At 36.1% G+C, this 23298-nt stretch overlaps 1 protein-coding gene across 2 annotated transcripts in view; it reads left to right on the top strand.

Annotated features, from left to right (window-relative positions):
- LOC138709625 (excitatory amino acid transporter-like) overlaps positions 1-8273 on the top strand; it is a 117935-nt gene extending 109662 nt beyond the window's left edge. Inside the window, exons 10-11 of one of the 2 annotated variants that reach the window (XM_069840528.1) lie at positions 2782-2916; positions 7542-8273. In XM_069840528.1, coding sequence (XP_069696629.1) covers positions 2782-2916; positions 7542-7740 — 334 coding nt within the window. In that variant the 3' untranslated portion in view covers positions 7741-8273. The remainder of the gene's footprint in view (positions 1-2781; positions 2917-7541) is intronic. The other variant, XM_069840529.1, reaches the window with a different exon arrangement.
- Positions 8274-23298: the final 15025 nt, after the last annotated feature.

Below are 23298 nucleotides of genomic sequence, written 5' to 3'. Positions count from 1 at the left end.
AAAAATGTTATTACTCTACTGTATTTTGATAAATTCCGTAAAAGTGATGATCAAACTGAAAATCGTAATAACGTATTTCCCTACAACATAAATGGATACACTACTTTTCTCTCCTCCTATACCTAGTAAAATGATTTGTTTACATATTGCACTAGTAACATCAAACTCCTGTAATGGAAGGGGGCAACAGTGTTTCCGAGTATAGCCAGGTTAATGTTAAAAATGTTGGTAAAAATAAAGTGATGTCCCTGTACATTATCGGGCAAAGTTATTCATAGTCAAACTCGCGAGGTAATATATAATGTGATGGAATTCGTGAAAAAAAAGGGGGGGGGGAAGCCGGGATATTTCTCATTGATTTTATGAAGGTGCGGGAAAGAGTGACAGCAGCAACAGGAGTTTCTAAGAAGAGGTTAACTAGGATTGCTGCAAACAACGCTACATTCAAAATGGATGACGACACAGCACTGACAAGAAAAAAATTAATGAAATTACGGAAGAGTCTTGGAAGAAGAATTTTTTTTAGTAGGTTATTTTACGACGCTTTATCAACAGCTTAGGTCATTTAGCGTCTGAATGAGATGAAGGTGATAATGCCGGTGAAATGAGTCCGGAGTCCAGCACCGTAAGTTACCCAGCATTTGCTCATATTGGGTTGAGGGAAAACCCCGGAAAAAACCTCAACCAGGTAACTTGCCCCGACCGGGAATCGAACCCGAGCCACCTGGTTTCGCGGCTAGACGTGCTAACCGTTACTCCACAGGCGTGGACTGGAAGAAGAAGAAGAAGATGATGAGAAATATGTGAAGCAAATTTTTCTAATAGAAGAAGCTGTGGACAATTGCATTATTCATTTAAGTGAGGTGTCTGAAGAATAAGAATAAGAAGAAGAAGAAGAAGAATGAGAAAAAAAAAGTAAGCAGTGATTCAGATCGAGATTTATCGGGAGTAAAGGAGATCCCTTTGGAATGACTAAATAGAAACTCAATTGTCTCTTTCTTTAATTTTATTGTTTGTTCATATTGTGCAGATAAATAAGTGATCTGTTTTCCTCCATTTACAGTGAAAAATTAAAATTTAATGACAACACTATAATCTACTCTTTGGGCACATATGAATAGAAGAATGATGGCACATTTAGATCACACATTTATGATACTAATGAATATACTTTTGCAATTAGAAAATAAATCTTTAGCACCAATAATATTAAACGCATTATTTTGTATTAAAATACTGCTCGAAATATTATAGGGAAGATGCACCTTGAATACATTGTCAAGAGGCCAGCTTTTCAGATAACGTGACTATACATGGGTATCAGAGCGTAGATGGGCCTCCTTCGTTAGCTGTACTACCTTCCCTCACCAGGCAGCTTCCTAGCTTGAGTTATCTGTATTCTAAAGCCTTCCTCAGAATTTCTATATTCTTCTTGCAAGAATCTGTCTCATTAATTAAAAAAATGTTATTAAAATCTTAAATTATTTATAGCTTATCTATACTAATAATAAATCTGAAGCCGAAATTCTTCTGGTAATTTTCGATCTTCCAAAAATAATAGGTCCTAACATATATAATTAACTACCCTGAAACCAAAAATCGCTTTTTTGAAATTTTTGTTTGTATGTCTGTCTGTCTGTCTGTCTGTCTGTCTGTATGTTTGTTACCTTTTCACGCGATAATGGCTGAACGGATTTCGATGAAAATTGGAATATAAATTAAGTTCGTTGTAACTTAGATTTTAGGCTATATGGCATTCAAAATACATTATTTGAAAGGGGGGTTATAAGGGGGCCTGAATTAATTAAATCGAAATACCTCGCTTATTATTTATTTTTGTGAAAAATGTTACATAACAAAAGTTTCTTTAAAACTAGTTTTCGATAAGTTTTATTCCTTGATAAATTTTGATATAACTGATATTTAATGAGATAAATAAGTTTTAAAATTAAAATAACTGCCATCTAAGGCCGTGTAATGAATTAAAAAACAAATGACTTCGTCTATAAGGGGCCTTGGACAGCAACAATCGAAAGCTATGAAAGATAGCCTACAGAGAATGTTTCTGTTTGTATGAAGTAATATCGGAAGCTAAATTAACAGATTTGTATAATTAATTATTTCACCATTGGAAAATGTAGTTTCTCTAGATGGACATAATGCTATAATGTTATTACAGTAACTTCTGATATAATAAAATATAATATAATATAATATAATATAATATAATATGTAATATTATATAATATAATTTGTTACTTGAAGGATTCACAACCATAGTGGGCCAAGCGCCATTTACTGAAAACGTAGAAAATAAAGTTATTACCATAATTCAATGGAAACCTATAACAAGTAAAATAAAATATACACATTACATCTAAATGATGTCAATCTTCATTAAACTATGGTTGCATGTAATAAAAATTAAGAAACATGTTAAAGGAATTGTCATTGCACCAAATGAGTGTCTCTGGACCAAAATGATCGCATTTTAATTATTTGGATGCAATTTAAATTAAGTAACATATTAAACGATTTATCCCTCTATCAAACACGAATATTCCCTGGATCAAATGTCCTATTTTAATTATGTAATTACTTTATATTTATTTCTAACGGGTGCAGCGGAGCGCACGGGTACGGCTAGTAAGAAATAATCTTAATTATCGTACTCAAATTAATGCTATCAAATGTTACGTTAATCTGTTAGGAATGTAGCATATAATTCACAGAGATGGTAAACACAATAATATGCTGTGTAAATGTTGTTTATGCTTCAAGTTTGACGGCGACGCTGGCTAGCATAGGGGCGGCGTCCATCCCCAGCGCCGCTCTCATCACCATGCTGCTCGTGTTGTCCGCCCTCGGCCTGCCAACTTCAGACATCTCCCTGCTCTTCGCCGTCGATTGGCTGCTGTAAGTAACAAACTGCAACCTCCGCTGTTGCTGGATGACCCCTATGCCAAGTCAAGACGATGTGGTACGAGGAACATCCACTTAACATTTTTCTCTTCGCTTTTATACTTCGTCTCCCACAATTTCAGTAAAACTTGGCATCTCCATTCTCCTGTAACTTCATTCCTCTTAGCACCAAATATTTTCCTAAGAACCTTATTCTCAAACACTCTTAGCCTCTGTTCCTCTCTCAAAGTTAGAGTCCAACTTTCACAACCATACAGAACAATCGGAAATACAGGGACATCATTTTATTTTTACCAACATTTTTAACATCAACCTGGCTATACTCGGAAACACTGTTGTCCCCTTCCATTACAGGAGTTTGATATTACTAGTGCAATATGTAAACAAATCATTTTACTAGGTATAGGAGGAGAGAAAAGAAGTGTATCCATTTATGTTGTAGGGAAATACGATATTACGATTTTCAGTTTGATCAGCACTTTTACGGAATTTATCAAAGTACAGCAGAGTAGTAACATTTTTTTTTTCAAAAACTCAAATTTTCAGGTGGCTATGTTCGTTATGTAATGTCTACTTTATTTAGCATATTAGTTATTGATGTTAACATACAATATAGAGAGTGCACTTAAATTGAGGGGGTCATAAGTAAAGGGCTGTAAGTGCACTTAAGTTTCTTTTGAGAAAATGGGGTTTAAATATTTAAGCTTTCGTAAAATCGGTGAAATTTTTATTTAAGTTTTAATATGTGATGCGATTAAAATATCCCTTTGCCACTAAAATTTTAGATACTTTAGCTTACACTGGATGCACTTAACTCATGTTATTACAAATGTCACTAGCATTCCTTTGCTTCTAGCCACCTCAATTCAAAATAAGCTAATATGAATGTTTAAACAAGTTGCTGAAAATGGTTGCCGTTCATTACAATGCAGGCTTCAATTCTTTACGCATATTATTAAAAACATTTTAAAGCATATTCTCTGAAATTGAATTTTTCGTTTCTTGAATATAATTTTTTAGTACGATATTATTAATATAGGTTCTTTCTTCTATACAAAACGCAACCATATTTATGAAACACACTATAAACTGCAGTGTTTACTTCACTGTTTGAAGACTTCGAATGCAACAGCAGCTGTAAGTTTGTGTGTCTGACGGGAGCAAGGACATTAGTGAAGGGGTACAATTAAAATGCAAGTAAAAATAAAATGATGTCCCTGTATAACTGTTTTATAAATTCTAATGTTCACCTTTTTTTGAGAGCAGACTGGATGACAAAAGCTTCTCAACCGAATAATAACAGGCATTTCCCATATTTATTCTGAGTTTAGTTTCCTTCCGAGTGTCATTTATATTTGGTACTATTGTTCCTAGATATTATAATTTTTTCACATTTTGAAACGATAAATTTCCAATTTTTATATTTCCATTTCTCTAGTCACGAGACACAATCATGTAATTTGTCTTTTCAGGATTTACTTCCAAACCTATCTCTTTGCTTGCTTCAAGTAAAATTTCCGTGTCTTGTCGTGTTTCGCCTGCTCCAGTATGAAATTAACAGAAAAACATAATGATTAGAAATACCTTACATTAATTTACTAACAGAGCACTCATTCGAATGATCTTAAAATAGCCGTGGCGAAAATGCGACTCGGGAGCACATTGTGGCTCGCAATGATAGCTGTGCTTTTCTCTTGCTTCCTACCACCCCTAACCCCCACCCTCGCACTCACTGTAGTCAAACTCCGTTCCATTTCTATTTGCCTCTGACCTGCGAGTGGCGTATCGTCGCAATGTATCTCTCGAAACCATGTACTTCTATATAAACGGAAGTTTCAAGTAGGATGGGAGGACGCATTTTTTTTGCTGCCAATATGATGAGAATATTAAATGTATGATTTGTTCACAAGTATTACGAGGAAAACGGTTGTATAAAATACAACGGCATTGTACTACATGTTACTCATGAAAGGTTAAGTGTTACTGACAGACAAATACCTTCGTGATCAACTACGACTGCCAGTAAGTGACATAATTCCTGATTTTGAAACTCTGTCGCAGACACATTCTGAAGACAGTTAATTTTTGGTTGTGATAATGTGTCCTGTTTTCTTATTCATTTCTTTCTTCGTTACACATACTAAACATTAGTTTGTAGCCTTGTACTGTATAAAATTATATTTAAGTGCTTGACGTAAGGAAAATGAAAATCCGTTAATAAGTCAGAAAGTTGCTTCACTTCCCCTTCGGGTGTCCGCCTCCCTCCATAGGTGCTATGCGCGTTGCAGGTTACACAGTGGCTCGGCGCATGATTACATTTTCGCCACGGCTGTCTTAAAATGATTTAGCGTTACGTGTTCCTAACTACCTTATTTTTGTTGACATAATTATGTGGTTCTACTTTGATATATCTGTCAATTTTAAGTCCTCTATTAATATATCTTTATTTTCCTATAATTTCTCGTGTTCTCTTTTCAGTCGTCCTCAATCAACTGGAATTAGGCCTACCGTTTTTATGTTAGGATTTTATTAACGAAGACGTCCAAACTCTGAAATTTCGGGCGCTCTGTATATTCTCAACGGTGGAAAAGTTCACTGCAAACTTTTTACCACGGATAAATATATAATAGAATGCGAAACTGCGGTCAGCACCATCTGGCGGCAGGGGGCTGAAATAAGATGATCAGCGCCCAACGTCGTAGGTGGTGACCATTATAACTACGTATTGGGTACATTACCCAGAGTTCTCTATTTATCCATTCGAGATATTGCTCGAGGAAACAAGATGGCAGAGAGAAACTTGTCAATAAGTGAACATAAAGTGATACTACGTGTGTGTATAAACAGTGATGTTTATGGACGTTGTAAAATAGTGTTGTTGAATATAATGTAAAGTAATAGTAATATAATAAATTGACCTATCTAAGTAGTTGTTGCAGACATTAGAATGGGCTGTACAATAAATACCCAAAGAATACAATCCCAATTATTTAATCTTTTGCTTTATTTTCTGTCTCTGTCTGGTTATATTTTAATTGGGTAGTGTAAAATAGATCGTCTCTTTTATCTTCCTGTTGGCTCCGGTAAGAATTTTCAGTAGAAGATGCTGTGAGGGATAAAAATGTGAATGTTTTATTTTATATTGGGTTAGTTTTGAATATCGATGAGGGTGGAAGGGAATACTTTCTGCACAGTTTAACATTTTCGTCACCAGGTGCGCTGCTAAATGCCTGGAGTAATTAGTTACTCTTTTCGTTACTTGGTGCACTGCTAGATGTAATAACGCCCCTCCTCCCAACAGGTGGCAGCAAGATCAATTTCTACAACAGTTGAAGTCCCCTTACATCAGACTTCCCTTGAAAAAAATCATTTACACTTCTGTTATAAGATCTCAAATAACCTATGGCTTCGAAATCTGGAGCAATGCAAAATTCCAAATTATCAGACGTCTTCATGCTATACAGAGAAAAAATATCCCTAACTATCACTGGTGCAGACTATAGAACCACCAATAAACAACTACAAGACATGCTTGAAATAGAATCATTCTACGACATTATACAGAAATTTACAGAAAAGTTTCATAAGGACTTGCTGTACCACCCCAATCCTCTGATGAGAGCTCTGGCAACAAGAGTATAGAATAATAACTACCGTCAAGATCGGTCACCTGAATTAATAGTACATTATGCAACGAGCCTATAATGATAGTAATTAAGAAAGCGAGTATGGATGTTTATGAAACGAGCGCAAGCGAGTTTCATAATTTTCATACGAGCTTCTTAATTACCATTATAGGCGAGTTTCATACGACTTTTTATGCTCGACCATATTTCTAACTTGAAATTACCGGTATTCAGATGTATACATTTTATTTGTATCTGACAAGATCGGAAGTGACCTTGTTCTAGGTCGTGAATTGTGAGATGTGCGCAGACGCGAAAGTATTGATTTTTTCCGAGGAACAATAATGTCATTGACCTTGTGTAATCCCGTTAAACGTGGTATAACTTTGATTACTGAATTCGACATTGAAAAACGAGATGACAAATTGAATTTATTTGAATATTATTTACAATTAACGCTAATTATTATAGTAACAGAACATAACCTTTTGCGACAGTATTGGATTTCCAGCCTCCGTGACTTTTCGCTAATTCTCTTTCGATTGCATATCCGAGAATGATCGATACTTGCGGTTTTATAACGGTACAAAGCTAACTTCTCATTGGCTAAACACATGTAAGCTGAGTTATCATTGGCTGAAGACCTGTACTTTAATGAGTAGGTGTACTTTAATGACATGCATTAAAGGGCTGCTACCAGGTGTATAATTAGTACATTTCGGCATGGTCGAGCATAAAAATATAAATGTTCCTGCTTGTTAACCATCTCTGTTAAAGTAAAAGCCTTTTCCGGCTGACACTTATGTACCATACATGTTCCTGTTAAAAAAAAAAGCGGCTCTAGTATGTGTTACGGGAAACTCAGTAAGTTTCGCATCCTATTATATATTCATCCATGCTTTTTACGTTTCCTCTCCTCTCTTTTAAAACAATCATGTGGTCTATACGCTTGTACAGAAAAGCTTTAAAATATGTATTTATACGCTGTTGCAGTGACCGCATTCGCACGTCAATCAACGTGCTGGGCGACGCGTACGGAGCGGGGATCGTGTATCACATGTCGAAGGACGAGCTGGACAGGATGGACGCAGAGAGAGGTGCGGACATCATGGAGAGCGGCGCTAAGGCGGCAGAAGCTGCGGACTGCATCAGTCGACCGACACCTGCCGGCAGCTCAGAGACTCAGATATGATAGGGGCCGGCGTCCGTGTCTCGGTCGTATAAGCTATTACAGATCGTATTACGCATTATGACCAAAATCGAAGTATCAACAAATACATATATTACGCTATAATGCAATAAATAATACAGTATAAGTAGAATAGGTTATGTACGTCTTTCGTGACTATATTAAGGTGGAAACTCCAAGGAAATATTAGCTGAGGCATTTCTTCCAAAATATCGTGAAGTATCCATGTATGTATTTATGTATGCACCAATATAGATATTTGTGTAATTGTAATTCATATCGCTAAGAAACTACACCTTTCCTTGACTAATTTTCAGAAGTGTCCGATTAAACACATTTTATGTAATATTCCATTCATTTATAAAATCATCATCAACATCACGGGTTGAGCCGGTAGGCCCGTTCCGTCCTCATTAGAATTGTTCTCTCCAACGAAACCTAGGACGACCAACATTTCTCCTTCCTCTTGGAGCATACTGGAAAGCTTTCTTGGGAATTCGGTGATCCTCCATTCTTTCTAGATGTTCCATCCACCTATTTCGGTGATTTGTTAACTTTTGTGTTATTCCCTCTATCCCTAATTCTTTTCTGATATCTTCATTCCTCTTGTGTTGTAATAAAGAATATCCCGCCACTGATCTTAGGAATTTCATTTCTGAGGCTTCTAGTCGTCTTTTGTCTCTTTCTGTTAAGGTCCAAGTCTCTGCTCCGTAAAGTAGTACTGGAAGGGCTACTGTTTTGTAGAGTTTTAACTGTGTTTCTTTCGTTGTTCTTTTTCCTAAGCTCCGTCTAATTGTTCCACATATACCTTGAAATCTATGCATCTTTTCTTCCATATCTCTTTTTTTCCATATAAGAAATGTTGCATCCTAAATATTTAAAATTACTAACTTGCTCAATAATTTTGGAGTCAATAACTATTTTCGACCTTTTATGCTGGGTCCCTATGAAAGCCATTGTTTTTGTTTTAGTGTGTGATATTTTTAAATTATAGCCTTTATAAAATAATGTTAGTAATTTTCCATTTATCTAAGCAGGATTCTAGAGCTTGCGTTACAGAATTACAGGATATGTAGAGTCGTAAATGAGACAAATTCCATTTAGAGTGTTATACCTCCACTCATACACTGTTAAGGCCGGTTCACAATAAACCGGGAACTGAAACTACAACGAGAACGGAAATAATGTTAAAATACGTGTATTTAAATGTGAGGGTTCACAATAGTTAATTGTGAATGCTCATATTTAAATACATTTATTTTAACAATATTTCCGTTCTCGTTTTCATTCCCGATTTATTGTGAACCAGCCTTTATGTGTCAGGGGTCGTAAAATATATCTAAAAGCGCCTGGGTGTAGACAACCATTCACGAAATGACTGCTATTATCGAATATTTGTACTCTTCTACTTGAACAAATTTTCAAAGTTGTCACCTCCTGTTTTATACAGTGCTCACAAGGGTGCACTTCTTTATTTTTATCTTCTGTGGTTTGAACGATGATATAGATTTCTATAACTCTTAGAATTTTACTTGATTTTTTGACATATACAGTGTACACAAAGTACTTTCCATGGTCACTACTATATAGTCTAATCAAAATTTGAGTAATTTGCAGACCACAGATCTATGGTGTCGTAACGACACAAATGGATATGTTAATCTAAACTGAAAATATATTTATTATCTTCAACATAACTTAAGCCTGTAACGGAAGTTTTAGAACATCCTGTACATAACATATGTCATCATTCTGCAGGCCATGATTCATATTCCAATTTTTAAGTAATATTTCTATACCTATCTAAAATGTTGAAGATAAAACAATAAACCAAACACAAGAGGTGAATAAGCCCCACGGAACAACATATTCAATTTACATTTGTACATTTATTAAAAATATAATACATTGATTTATCATCTTATTGTGACTAGTTGGTAGAATTGATGAGTGATAATTAGCACATAATAATTTATCAGTTAATTTGTAGCGCATAATTCAGTGTAGTAAATATAATTTACAGTAAAAATATCTTCATTGCCATTATCCAAGTTATCATTCGGTAACGTGCTTTGTTCCGCAACAGTGATTGCTATAGATTACACATGTTTGAGCATATACAGTACAAAAATGAGTAGGCATATCTTAAACGCATAAAAACGAATATATTATAAAACATATGCATGACAAGTATTCAAATTAGCTGCATGGCATGCTGGTAGGTATAAAAGTAGATTGGTTGCTTTAAATATAGAGAAAACAACCCAATGAATTATTATGTTATTATTATTGTAGCTATTTACATTTGAATAGAATATTTCTTCTGTAGAATAATGAATACTCACGTCTTCTCATCGCTGAGACTCAAATTCCACAGCAGCTCCCATTGGCACATAAACCTGCAAAATGAATTAAGAATATTAAACTACAATTATGGAATATAATGGCTCAACGTCACGTTATGTTTAAAAAGGAGAGAGAGAAAAATATTGCCACATATGTATTTCATGTTATAATTGCTATTATACGTTTGTAAAATATTTGCATGAATGTATGTTTATGTTAGTGTAGTTAGTGTTCATTAGTGTGAACTTAAGGGCTGGAAGCTCAAGATAATAGCACGGAGATGGACCGTCTGGCGCCGTGTGCAAAATGTATTATTCTAGATAGCATATAATGTATTAATCTAAATGTTACGTGAAGTGAAAGTGAAAAACCGTTGCGAAGGCGCAATTATCCCCCTCCAGAACATCATGCCATCCAGTGAAGCAACAGAAAGACGTTTGAATAAACGATTTAGTACTAAGTATGTAGAGTAAGTTATTCATAAGCTAATATGAAGTTATCGCACTTTAAAGACAATATACTGAAGTTCTTTAAGTTTGTCATAACTGTTGTTTGAAGAATATTTATGTAAGACAACAAACATGTGGAAATAAAAATCTGAAGTACCATTATACTGTATTCTTATGGGTATATTATAGTCTGGCTGGGCGGAAAAGAAGGCCTACTGGCCTTAGCTCTGCCAGATTAATAATATCAAATAGTTGGTTTTTATTTTCAGTCAATCACTTATCAGGTGATTAAATTCTGCCAGATTAAGTAAATAAATAAATTGTTAAATATTATAAACACACGCAGAGAAACTTTCGGTTATTGCGATTATTTTCATTTTGTTTCCGTTTAGTTTACGTTACCTTGCCTCGTCAACAAGTTCAAACCTCACAAGAATAAAATGTCTAGAAAGGAAGTTAAGAACTACAGCGCGTGTTAATTCTACTGTTAGGTCCAGAAAATTTTGAATATGGATTTAGACGAAGGCCCACATCGGCAGGTAATAAGATAAGGTAAGATAAGATAAGATAAAATAAGATAAGATAAAATAAGATAAGATAAGATAAGGTAAGATAAGATAAGATAAGTACTGTTATTTCTGATTTCTGGTTACTTAAGCCGATATTTCTTTATTTGTCCTATTTTGTTGTTGTTATTGTTGTTGTTGCTGTTGTTGTTTTCTAATGCCAGGCGTTTGACAATAAAGTCATTTGACCTCTTGCACTCCAATATTTTTCAAAGATATTATCATGGTCAGCCACTGAAGCACAGATTGTGAGGTGTTCCGAATCCATTTCTTGGTTTGAGTTGCACAATGGGCAGTTAGGGGACTGATATATTCCAATTCTATGCAGGTGTTTGGCCAAATAATCATGGCCTGTTGCCAATCTAAATGCAGCTACAGACGATTTTCGTGGTAAATCGGGAATTAACTGTGGACCAACAGCAGGTGTGGTCCTCCAGACATTCTGGGGGTTGTGTGTAAATGAAGTAGCCACTAAAACGTTAAAATATGGTGTTCACTTAAATCGGTTACAACTTGGCATTTTATGAAATGAGTACCATTAAGGTAAAATTATCCGGAGGTAAAATAGTCCCCCAATCGGATCTCCGGGCGGGGACTACTTTAATGGTACAGAATCAACTAAACATCTTACAATGGAATGCTGGTGGTATAACATCAGCTAAGAAGACTGAACTAGCCAATATACTCTCAGATAATAATGTAGATATCTTCCTTATTCAAGAGGCAAACCTTAATGCTGTCCTATTTTGTGAATTATTAGTTACCTTTAGACTTTCTATTTGTCTTCATAGCGTCTGTGAATACAGTTATTATTTGTCAATATGTTTGCCTTTGCGCCTTTCTGTGTTCTTCCAATTACCCGTCATACAAAGCTGCTAGAGAAGTTGCCGCGATCATGCATTTGGTTCCTTCTCAATTCAGTTTTGGATTTGAGCCACTTTATAAGAAGCTTACAGAAGTATTTTATTTTGTTATGTTGGTAGTATAGTTAGATTACAGAACTTTCCGTTCCACTCCTTAAAACCAGACTGCGGACTGACAGCTTACTACGGTACACGATGTTACAGTGGGATGACAAATCAGTATACTCAGCATAAGACGTATGATTTCTCGTTTCTGTTTGATGTTACGATCAATGACAAATTATTTGATTCAGTACATTGTTATAGTCTGTCAAGAATATGGAATATATATTTTATATTTTTTAAGTTGATTATGTAGTCTACGGTCACCGTTTGGCGGGAGATGGGCGAACTATGTAGCATGCGGAGGCCGTGACGAGTGGACATCTTGACTCGAACGCTCTGTAGTTTGGTGGACACGGCGGACATTAGCATAATAAGCAATGTGAGCAGTACTTCGTGTATTGTGACGCTTCCAAAGAGTCAAGTTATTTGTAGCACATTAAAGGACTACATGAGATATATGTGTACAGTAGTGGCAAAAAAAAAACCGGACAGACCCTTGTAGCTGATTTCAGAGCATTGTTCACTCCAGAGCACGATAGACTGGTAACTAAGACTTTCGTGGTTCGAATCCTGCCTAGGAAGGAAACTTTTTTTTGTTCCTTATTCAAATTTATTCCCAATACTTTTCGATTGCAGCGATACTTTACTACTTAATTAACTTATTATTCCCAGAACATGAATTTTACCAGCAATCGAAAAGTATTGCGAATAAATAATATGAATCATTCAGTGTTGCCAACTGAAGTGTATGGAAAGTCTCCAATGCTCGGCGCACTACAGAATATCCAGTTATGATTCCGTAAGATAAGTATAGCCTCTCTTGATAAAGGAGAGTAAGATAATTCATGTTTTATTATATATTGTAACAGACACTTTCAGACTGAAATGATCCTATTAAATATGGAAATGTGCTAATATCCTAGTTTAAAAGAGAACTATTTTGTAAAGAATACCGACGTAACATATTGAGCGCTCAACATAGCATGCTAGTTATCGATTGCAAAGCCTAGATAACGGTATCATACATGGAATCTTCGCCGTAGTTCATGTTTTATCCACCATACTCGCAGCCGTCTCTTGTCTTTATACAACAATCTTGCACTTATGTTTCGTAACGTTGCAGGCTGTATTCCTATGTTAAGATACTGTTAAACACACGGCTACAACATTGCTTTTCGTCCACGCCTGTGGAGTAACGGTCAGCGCGTCTGGCCGTGAAACCAGGTGGCCCGGGTTCGAATCCCGGTCGGGACAAGTTACCTGGTTGAGGATTTTTCCGGGGTTTTCCCTCAACCCAATACTTTCGGTGTTGGACCTCGGACTCATTTCACCGGCATTATCACTTTCATTTCATTCAGACGCTAAATAACCAAGATGTTGATAAAGCGTCGTAAAATAACCCAATAAAATAAAATAAACATTGCTTTTACAAATGCTAATGTAGGAAAAATATGAAACTACAAGCTATACACGTTGTTCAAGTGTCAGCATTTTAGCGGATTGTACTATTTCGCCTAGAAAATAATAGTAATTAATGAACCCATTTGACACGCGACGTTTGTGACTCACAATATAATAAACGTTAATATCAGTTTTCTTAAAACAACAAACGAAAGTCAAATATACTATATTTCTAAAACAGACAAAATATTAATGTTGACATTGAATTCTGTCACTTTCTTGGATGTCGATCGTTACCTTAAGATAGCACTTCAGTATATAACTTTTAAAATGATTAATTAAACATTGTGCATGACATATTAGGTTGTCATTCCGACTAGACATGTCAACAAAAAGTAAACCGAACACATCTACTCATCTCGAACATTTACAAACTCTGTGTAATTAAATTTATACTCGACTTTCATGACAGTGACATATAACCCGTATCGAGCAGTATTTCATAAATAGAAAGCCAAACAAATCGAACACATTAATACAGGGCCAGATAAGGAATGTTTTAGAAACGAAACGGAAAAATCTTAAATGTGTGTAGGCTAAAGTTTACAGCTTTAATGTTATGTAATGTAATCCGTGGCGCGACAATCCATGAAGCTCAAGGAGGGCCAAAGATTATGTACTCGTATATTACAAAAACAAAAGTGGTTCTGATGCTAAAAATTACTGGCACTGCATTAAACTGCGGGACAAAGAACGTAATGCTGAAGCCATAAGGGACAAAATTCAAATAACAAGTGATGACCAGTCACAACATTCCCATGTACCAGATCGTGAAGAGACAAAAGCGGACTGTCATATTCATGTTTTATAACATATCTGCCTCCAACCAACAAGTCAGATCGCATGTATTTGGATCGCTATCTTTGCAACGCTTTCCAAGTAGAACAATATAAAGGTTGTATGAATTCTACAGGGACATCATTTTATTTTTACTAACATTTTTAATATTAATTTGGCTATACCTCTGGATCAACGCTGTTTGCTACTCCCTTCCATGTCTGGAGTTCTATGATACTGGCGTAGAATACAAACAAATCACTTTACTAGGTATAGGAGGGAAGAAAAGTACTTCATCCATTTACATAAACTAGGAAATGTCGCGCCTTTGAGTTTGATCATTTTCATTAGGTTTTTGTTTAATCAAAATACAGTACAGTATTAACAATGAGTGTTTTTACTCACGAACTGAGCTGTCCATGCGGACGTATTCATTATGCAGTGTATATTATACTGTCTACAGCACATTACCGTACAATATAGAGAATGAAGTTAAATTGAAAAATAATCATAATATGGATATTTAAACACATTTTTTAAATGGTGGCCGTTCATTTCGATAGAGGCTTCAGTTCTTTTGTGCATATTATCGCACTATAGACTATTGTACATAATTCCAATTACCAGTTTCGTCCTTCGTACTAGTAACTCATGTTGAAATAATTCTGTACCTACTCTATAAAAGAGTACCTTACGTACTGTAAATTCAATCTTCACTTCTGCCCGATCCGAAAAGATAAAATTACTCAGACATACTGTCTACTGTCCGTCCAAGTGGTTATGTCGTAAGGTCGTAGAAAGGGAGGAAATCACGTGACAGTTAATTACTTAACGAGGCCTTTTTATTTAAGTTATTTTAAACAGTTGTATAATATTACGTAGACGTCCAATTAATTCCTAACAGAAATTAATGTTCTCAGACAAGAGCTAAGACAGCCCAGCCACTAGTTGGCGAATAAAAGCTGGTGGGGGAAACCGGGATGCGACGTAGGCAGTACCTGTGCGAAAATGATTCTATATTGAAAGCTCTTTCGTCACTGGAAAACGCGAACATATTTTTGCAACGTACTGTTTACTATGACCGTAAGGCTACTATGATTGTATATGCGGTCTTGCATCTGTGTGGAGGACTGTTGAACTTTATTAGTAGAAGGGGTGGGAGTGAAGTACATTCAAAAACTCAAGTACAATAAAAATTGAAGTAAAAATAAAATGATGTCCCTGTACATTGCAGTATACTGTAACTTTGCTGATCCTTTATGAAATATATGTTGTTCCGTTTAATACGTGTTATTCGCAATTCTTATTTCAGTTCATTACTCCAAACACAGTCAAACTGCAAATGATTTCATCATGCTGTAAGATTTTATATAAATGGAGCAATTCGTTACCTAAGCAAATTAAATCCTAACATATCAACTTCACCTTGATGCTTTGCAAATAATTATGTTTGCTTTCCATAATATATGAAGCTTTAAGTGAAATATGACCAAGGTTCGCTCCTTATCACTAAATTAACAGCCTTGTGTTTTCTCACGACTGAGATTATGTAATTTCTCAAAGTTCCATTTTGAAAACGATATAGAAATATAATATGCGTAGATAATCAGCTTTAATTTATAGGCCTAGCTTGTATAATATATTCATAAGCATAATCAAGTCAGTGGTAAATCTGTTGTAGAAATGCCTTGTAAGGTAGCATCCAGTCCAATTTACTTAGAGCAAGACATCTTTCATCACTTCATTCTTCTCAGAAGGTGAAAAAAAATTGAAATATCTTACCACCATTACCACCCCCACTAATGCCGCTGCCACCACCACTACTACTGCTGTCGTTCTTAGTGGTTAGGTTACGCAGTTACCAGTTGCATCCGTGATTTGTAGGTTCAAACCCAGCTGAAGAAAGTGGATTATAAAGAAAAATAAAATCTTTAGCACGGTTTCCACCGAGTGTACCGTAAAGCTGGGAAGTCTGTGTCGTAGACTTACGGCATGTAAAAAAATTCCTTTTCTGTTAAGTAGCTCCAGGCAAAATTCGTCTATTTCTGGCTCACTTCCTCTCGGAGGAGGGCTCGTAGGTAACACCGGAGCCTTAAGCTTATATTGCGATGGTATATGAGGTGCTTAAGACCGCTCTTCAAGCACGTGGTTCTCTGTTTGGTGCCATCTTATCAATTTGGCAATGGCATCCAATTCTGATGAAGTCCGCAAACGCTCCTCTGACTCCCTGTTAATACAGACTACCGCCTCCTCAGATCGATGACATTTGTTTACAATTAACGTCCTCTGACCCTAAGATTGTGCCATCGCAGATTCTGCGACTCACAAAGCTATGTATACTTCCCGATCTGCTGTAGTTCACTGAACTTGTTAAGCTCTCCCAGACAGAATGATGGCATCTGTAGACAAATTCCAAAATCATGTCCGCCACGACAGACCAGAAACTATTAAGATGATACGTGAGTTGAAGCTAATGAAGACGAAATGAGTCAGAGGTCCAGTTCTGCTTCAAGTGGCCGAAGAGGAAAACCCCAAACCAGGTAATCTGTCACAATCAGGAATTGAAATCGGGCCCACTCCTTTCACGGCCAGGCAAGCAAACCTCCACTCCATAGCGATGGACGACTACGACGACGAGTACTACTACTACTACTATTACTACCACTACTACTGCTGCTGCAATTGCTACTACTACTATTACTACTACTACTACTACTACTACTACTACTACTACTACTACTACTTAGGATAATTTTCAAAAGTTTTTAAACTAAAATAATATTGTAGACTAGAATATTGTAATGGAATTCCAAACGTGTGTTCTACTAAAGACAGAGATTTCAAATAAGTTTTATGCATAATCTAGAGATAAATCTGTAGTTTTAATTGAAGTAATATTTTGAGGGACACACAAATAAAAAGGAAAATCCATATTTACAGTACACTGTATTGGTGGCTAGTTAACAGCACACGCAACATGCTAAAAGATGGAAATAAATAAAGTTGAACAGCGGTCATCATACGTGAGTTCTTCGTGGCAGAAATGCTCGTCAGTGTCATGCGGAACTACGAGAAGCATTGGGTGACAATGCGTTGTCATGTTGTCGTGTTGGAGGCCTTCAAACGTGGACGCTTAGCAACTGTTGACCTGCTGCGCAGTGGTCGTCCCTGTCCGCACCTGGCCGTGCAGGCTTATCCACACATACGGGTATATCTGTGCGACAATGTGCTGCATTTTACGACAGGACTTGTAGATGCGCAAAGTGGGTGCCACGTCAGTTAACGGAGTCCCATAAGTGGATTAAATACGACACATGATATATCCATCTGAAGCGACTTCATCGCGAAGGAAACGACATCTTAAATCGAAATATTACAATTTGACGAAACCAGGACACGAACGTACGAACCTGAACTAAAGTGTCAGTCGAATGAATGGCGTCATCCTGCTTCACCACGAAGACAGAATCCATCACCCACGAAGATCATAATCATTTAGGCGTATGGCAAGGTGTTCTGGAGAGTTTCCTGTTCCTGACGGCCACACTGTAATGCCCAGTACTGCTGTGCCATCGTACAATTCGGAGGAAGCGTCCAACACTGCTCGATAACGCCGTGATAATGCAACAGCCCACACTGCAGCTCCTGTCAGCAGCGGGTGTGGTAGATCTTAGAACATCCTCCCTACTAGCCCGATCCCAGTCCATGCCACTTTGATCTCAATTCGCAACTGATGAAGCTGCTGCGAGGGAAGCACTTTCCAAACAAGGGGGACATGTTAGGTTTGTTCGCACAGCAAGTTTGTGATGCTTTGAGAACTGTTTGCAAACTGTCCCAACTTCACTAATGCGCATGATCGGCTTGAAAACCAATTCCAATCCATCCGTGATTTTAACTATACGACGCATTTCCAAACTGGATGGAAGCACTGCCGTCTAGATACTTATTTGAACTTACGACAGCAGAATCAATTAATTAAAATATTATCATACGTACTTCAAATTGTTGAGAGAGATTCTCTGCTACATGGAGAGTTACACGGAAATAATAGGCTAAATTCGTGTTATTGTACCTAGGGATAATATGTTGAAAATAAATTTCATTTTAGGGCCTGTCTCTTTCCTCAGACAATTCCAGCAAGTCCAATTCATCCCCATTGGATATATAAATGTAGTTCTGTTTTTAAATGTAGTTATGTTTATAAGTATGCATAAGGATGTAATTATTTGACTTATTTGAACTGTTGTATCAGTGAAGCGAGGTGAGTCAGTGAAGTTATGGTTTTACAGTGCAGTGCACATTTCCGAACAGTGATAATTTATAGCGTCAATGAAATGTGTTCTATAGTGTCAGTGAAATGTGTTACAGAGTGTCAGTGAAATATGTGCTAAAGTGTCAGTGAAATGCGTCATAGTGCCACTACAGGGAATGTGATGTGAGTAAAGTGAAAGACTATTGAAACTTATGTAGGGCCTATACATAATTATGTAGGTTGTATTGTAAAATTAGGTATTTTATTTATGTTTTATTATTATTGTGTTAAATGGTATTGGGTATTCTTATTGTACTGTGTATAAAATTGTATATGTATTGTAAAATTGTATTGTGTATTGTAAATTTTATTGTATATTGCTTATCATTTTATTGTGTATTGTTTATATTGTATATACTACTGCCACCGGGTGCTTGCCCACTTGCAGTGTAAATAAATACATACATACATACATACATATTCCATATCGTTATCACTTTAAGTGTTTGAATCAGACATCTGAAAGAACAATTACAGGCCTAAATTGCCTAACTTCTATTTTAAAACACTTCCGGAAAATAATTTTGTTACAATTAATCTGGAAACGACTTCAGAATAATACCGCGTAAGTACATAACTTATATGTCGTTATTTCATCATTGGTGCAAGATATTTTTATGCACTTATTTATTTATCTACCCTTGCACCATCAATAAAAAACACGTTTTTTAAATATTTTCAATTTGCACAGTCTTGCTATATAAATGCTTACGCGGTATTCTGAAGTATAGCGTTAATCTTTATCAAGAGCATACTCATAATCACAAACTGTGGATTTTGTTTTAAAAGGGAACTAAATTAAAAACATTAACTTCGTCTATACTATATATTGGTTTTATAAATTAAATAAAAATAGCTTGACATGACGTATCAAGAGAATTAAATGTTACGGCTATTGAATAAAAAATAATAGTACGCTTAAAACTTATGCCGTAAAACTTTCGAATAGTATGCACATTTATAAATAGTATTACCTTCCTGAAAAATTGCAATTATACGAAACAGTACCAAAATACAATTGATTACTTATTTAGGGCATATTCGTATAGGTTATGTTGTAAATAACATGCAGAAAACAATGGCAAAACTATCTTGAAGCGCATGCGTCATCTATGATTTGAGATTGGTTTGCACTTCTGGCTGACAGGAATCGATTTGAGATCAGTTTGACGTGCTGTACGAACGCGTGACTATTAGTCAGAAACAGTTTGAGTTTGAAGTTTGCGCTGTGCGAACAGTAAAATCCATGTGCGCATGACCGGAACCGTTCAAACCAGTTTGGAACTGCTGTGCGAACAAACCTATTAACAACACTTCGAAAGGTTGTACACATTGACGAATCACACAGAAGATATTTAACTCCTCCATTGTTCGCAAAGATGTGTGGAAGCCTTGGGGGGGACTGTATTGAAGGGCGTTAGCTGTGTATAATGTACCTTGTTTCCCTTTGTGCATAATAAAACAATACTTACTTACTTACTTACTGGCTTTTAAGGAACCCGGAGGTTCATTGCCGCCCTCACATAAGCCCGCCATTAGTCCCTATCCTGAGCAAGATTAATCCAGTCCCTACCATGATACCCCACCTCCCTCAAATCCATTTTAATATTATCTTCCCATCTACGTCTCGGCCTTCCCAAAGGACTTTTCCCCTCTGGCCTCCCAACTAACACTCTATATGCATTTCTGGATTCGCCCATATGTGATACATGCCCAGCCCATCTCAAACGTCTGGATTTCTTCTTCTTCTTCTTCTTCTGCACTTCACGGTATAGGCAAAATGCCTGTTCCGTCCTCACAGCATATCTCTCCATCTCTTCTTTGGTCGTCCCACGTCCCTCCTTCCAATCCGTCGGTATTGATACAGTAATTTTGGTAGTCTCGAATTGCTCATCCTATCTACGTGATATAACCAATTATTACGGTAGCTTTCAATTTGTTCGTTTATAGAAACTGTCTGCAATTCTGTTCTAATTTCTTCATTTTTAACTTTGTCCATTAGTGTGCAACCTTTGGTTCTCCTTAGAAAATACATTTCTGCACTTTGAATTTTTCTTTTTGTACTGTTCGAACTTACGCAGACTTCACTTCCATATAATAAAGTTTGGGACTGCCATTGTTTTGTAAAATTTCATTCTAGTTTCTTTTCTTGTTTTATTTCTTAATGTCTTATGGATGGTGCTTTAATGTTCCTAGTTATGTCAGGTGAAGGATACAATGCGTGCAGCTAATAAAACAATACTTGTATAAAAATTCAGCGAGTTATGTGATAGAAAAACAAGGAAGTGCAAACTAAGACGTGTGAGTTGTAACAAGTGAACTAGAGGAGAGATCTGACTTAGTCTGAGGCCTTAGATGCGGTCAAAAATGTATTAGCTCAATTAGTGTAACTGAAGTGGAACTGTGAATAATATAGAGGAACAAGAAATGAAGTGTTAATAGAAGATGAATAGAGTAAATTAGAGAGAAGAAAAGCAATATTGTAGTGAGACTAATAAGAGTAGAAGATAGTATGTAAATAATAGGTAGGGTTTGATGTAATTGAGAGGGAAAATATGGGAAGTGAGGAGGTAGAAAGTGAGTGCAAGTAGTGAGAGTGAACCGTAAAAGTTATCCAATAAAGTGAAAAAGTGATAAGTGAATCGAACAAGAAATAGCAAGGAGGTATCACAAACATTAGAACATTGCATTAATAATTGAGACAAATAATATAATAAGATAAAGTAGATGAGATAGTAGACACATCCCCATGGTCCCTTAATTATTCTAATTATTAATAATAACATCTATCATAAATCAATAAATCAAACGACCTATTACTTAAAAGCCAAATTGACTAGTCTCTTATATTGAAACAACTCATCCTGCCTAAGGTATTTCCGTGGTTTTCCTAAGGCGTTAAGACAATGTCGGGATGAACTCTAAGAGAAATGGGCCACGGACCTATATGCCCTTCCCCATAAAATCCCCCTTTTTCTTTTCTAACAAACGACTTGACTTAATGCCCTAGTTCAGATTTATAAAATTACTAAATACATGTGCGAGTCACTCATGTAGTCGCAATGCGAAAGGACAGGGAACTTTCCAAATTGCAGATTCAGAATTCACGGCGTCTCTCCTGGCGGTCTTCACCTGCCTTGTCATCGAACAACAGACGACAGAGTCTTCTCGACTCCTGCACTGCGAAATGACACAGTTAATTTCAATGTGCAGATTTACACCAGCCATCTCCTCCTCGTCCCGTCCTGTGATCACTTGATCACATTTCCGTCCCCCTCGCGTATGTGGTACCTACCTAAGAGGTTACGTCCATTTTCGGTTTTCCCCTTCAAAATTTTCTAGAGCTCCTTCAGTGGAGCAGCGTAACCCGGAGTGAGACTAGTGGCCAACAGGCTTGGAGCTCACATATTTAGTTTCGTACAGCCCCCAACCCCTTGCAAGGATGCGTTTCCGTACCTTTTAAATTTCTCCTCCTAATTCTCCTCTTTCGATTTTCGAGATAGTAGAAATATTAGTGAATACTAGTCAGAGATAAAAAGGTTTTTAACGATAAACATAAAAGTAGGGATAACAGTAATGAAAGATGACAATGATAGTAGTAGAGATGGAGGAGTAGATATAGACGAGAATGTTTCTATATAAGAGTAAGGTGGACAGTAGTGCATAGTATTTGAAAATTATATTGAGGGAAGATAAAGAAGGTTAAGAGTTGTAAATATTATACATCAGAAAGGATGGAGGAAGAAATAGACAGAACCAGGGTTAAACTTTAGATAATTGGAAGATTTGGGGAGACATAGATGATAAGAGAAATATAATAGGATATATGGTGAGGAGATAGTAAAAGACTTAAGAGTGGGAACTTCTCAAGTCAAGACGACGAAAAACCAGACTCGCCGCATTGTTCAAGGCACAAATGGGACACAAAGCATGGACCGATATCAATGCTAGATTAGCAACACCATCATACTTAGGAAGGACTGATCATATTAGGAAGTTTAAATGTAGAAAACAAATAACGGACGTGGCAAAATTTTCCTTTGTTAACCGCACAATAGTAGACTGGAACAGCTTACCTTGCGGCAATGTTTCTGGGTGGTCCTCTTAAAATCAATACATTTAAGGAAAGGTTGGGAAGATTAGACTGAAAATTTAATTGGAGGTGCAGTGTAATTATTTAAGTTGTGTCATGTAATTAATTGAGTTGTTTTCTAATTAATTAAGTTGATATGTAATTAATTAAGATCATATGTAATTTAGTTGATATGTAAATAAATTAAGGTGATATGTAATTAATTAAGATGATGTGTAATTAAGTTCGTATGTAATTAATTAAGGTGATATGTAATTACTTAAATTGGTAATAGTTGGGTGAAATAGAAGTACTTATAAGTTAGATTTACTTTTGCTTATCGTAAGCGTTATTATAGAATAGTTTTTATTTATAGTCCTAGGTTTATTGCATCTACTATTTATAGATTTACGTTTATTTTATTTTATTTCATTTACGTTTATTTTATTTTATTTCATGTAATTGTAATTATTGTATATTATATATCACTATCACCGGGTGTATACCCAATTGTAATGTTAATAAATACATACATATGATGGAATGTAAGCATGGTAGTGGTGGACCTTATGCAGAAATGTGAGGGAAACCACTACCTGAAAGCCGTATG

The sequence above is a fragment of the Periplaneta americana genome, chromosome 11, assembly GCF_040183065.1.
Source record: "Periplaneta americana isolate PAMFEO1 chromosome 11, P.americana_PAMFEO1_priV1, whole genome shotgun sequence".
Classification (NCBI taxonomy): domain Eukaryota; kingdom Metazoa; phylum Arthropoda; class Insecta; order Blattodea; family Blattidae; genus Periplaneta; species Periplaneta americana.
This window is presented reverse-complemented; position numbering and strand designations above follow the sequence as displayed.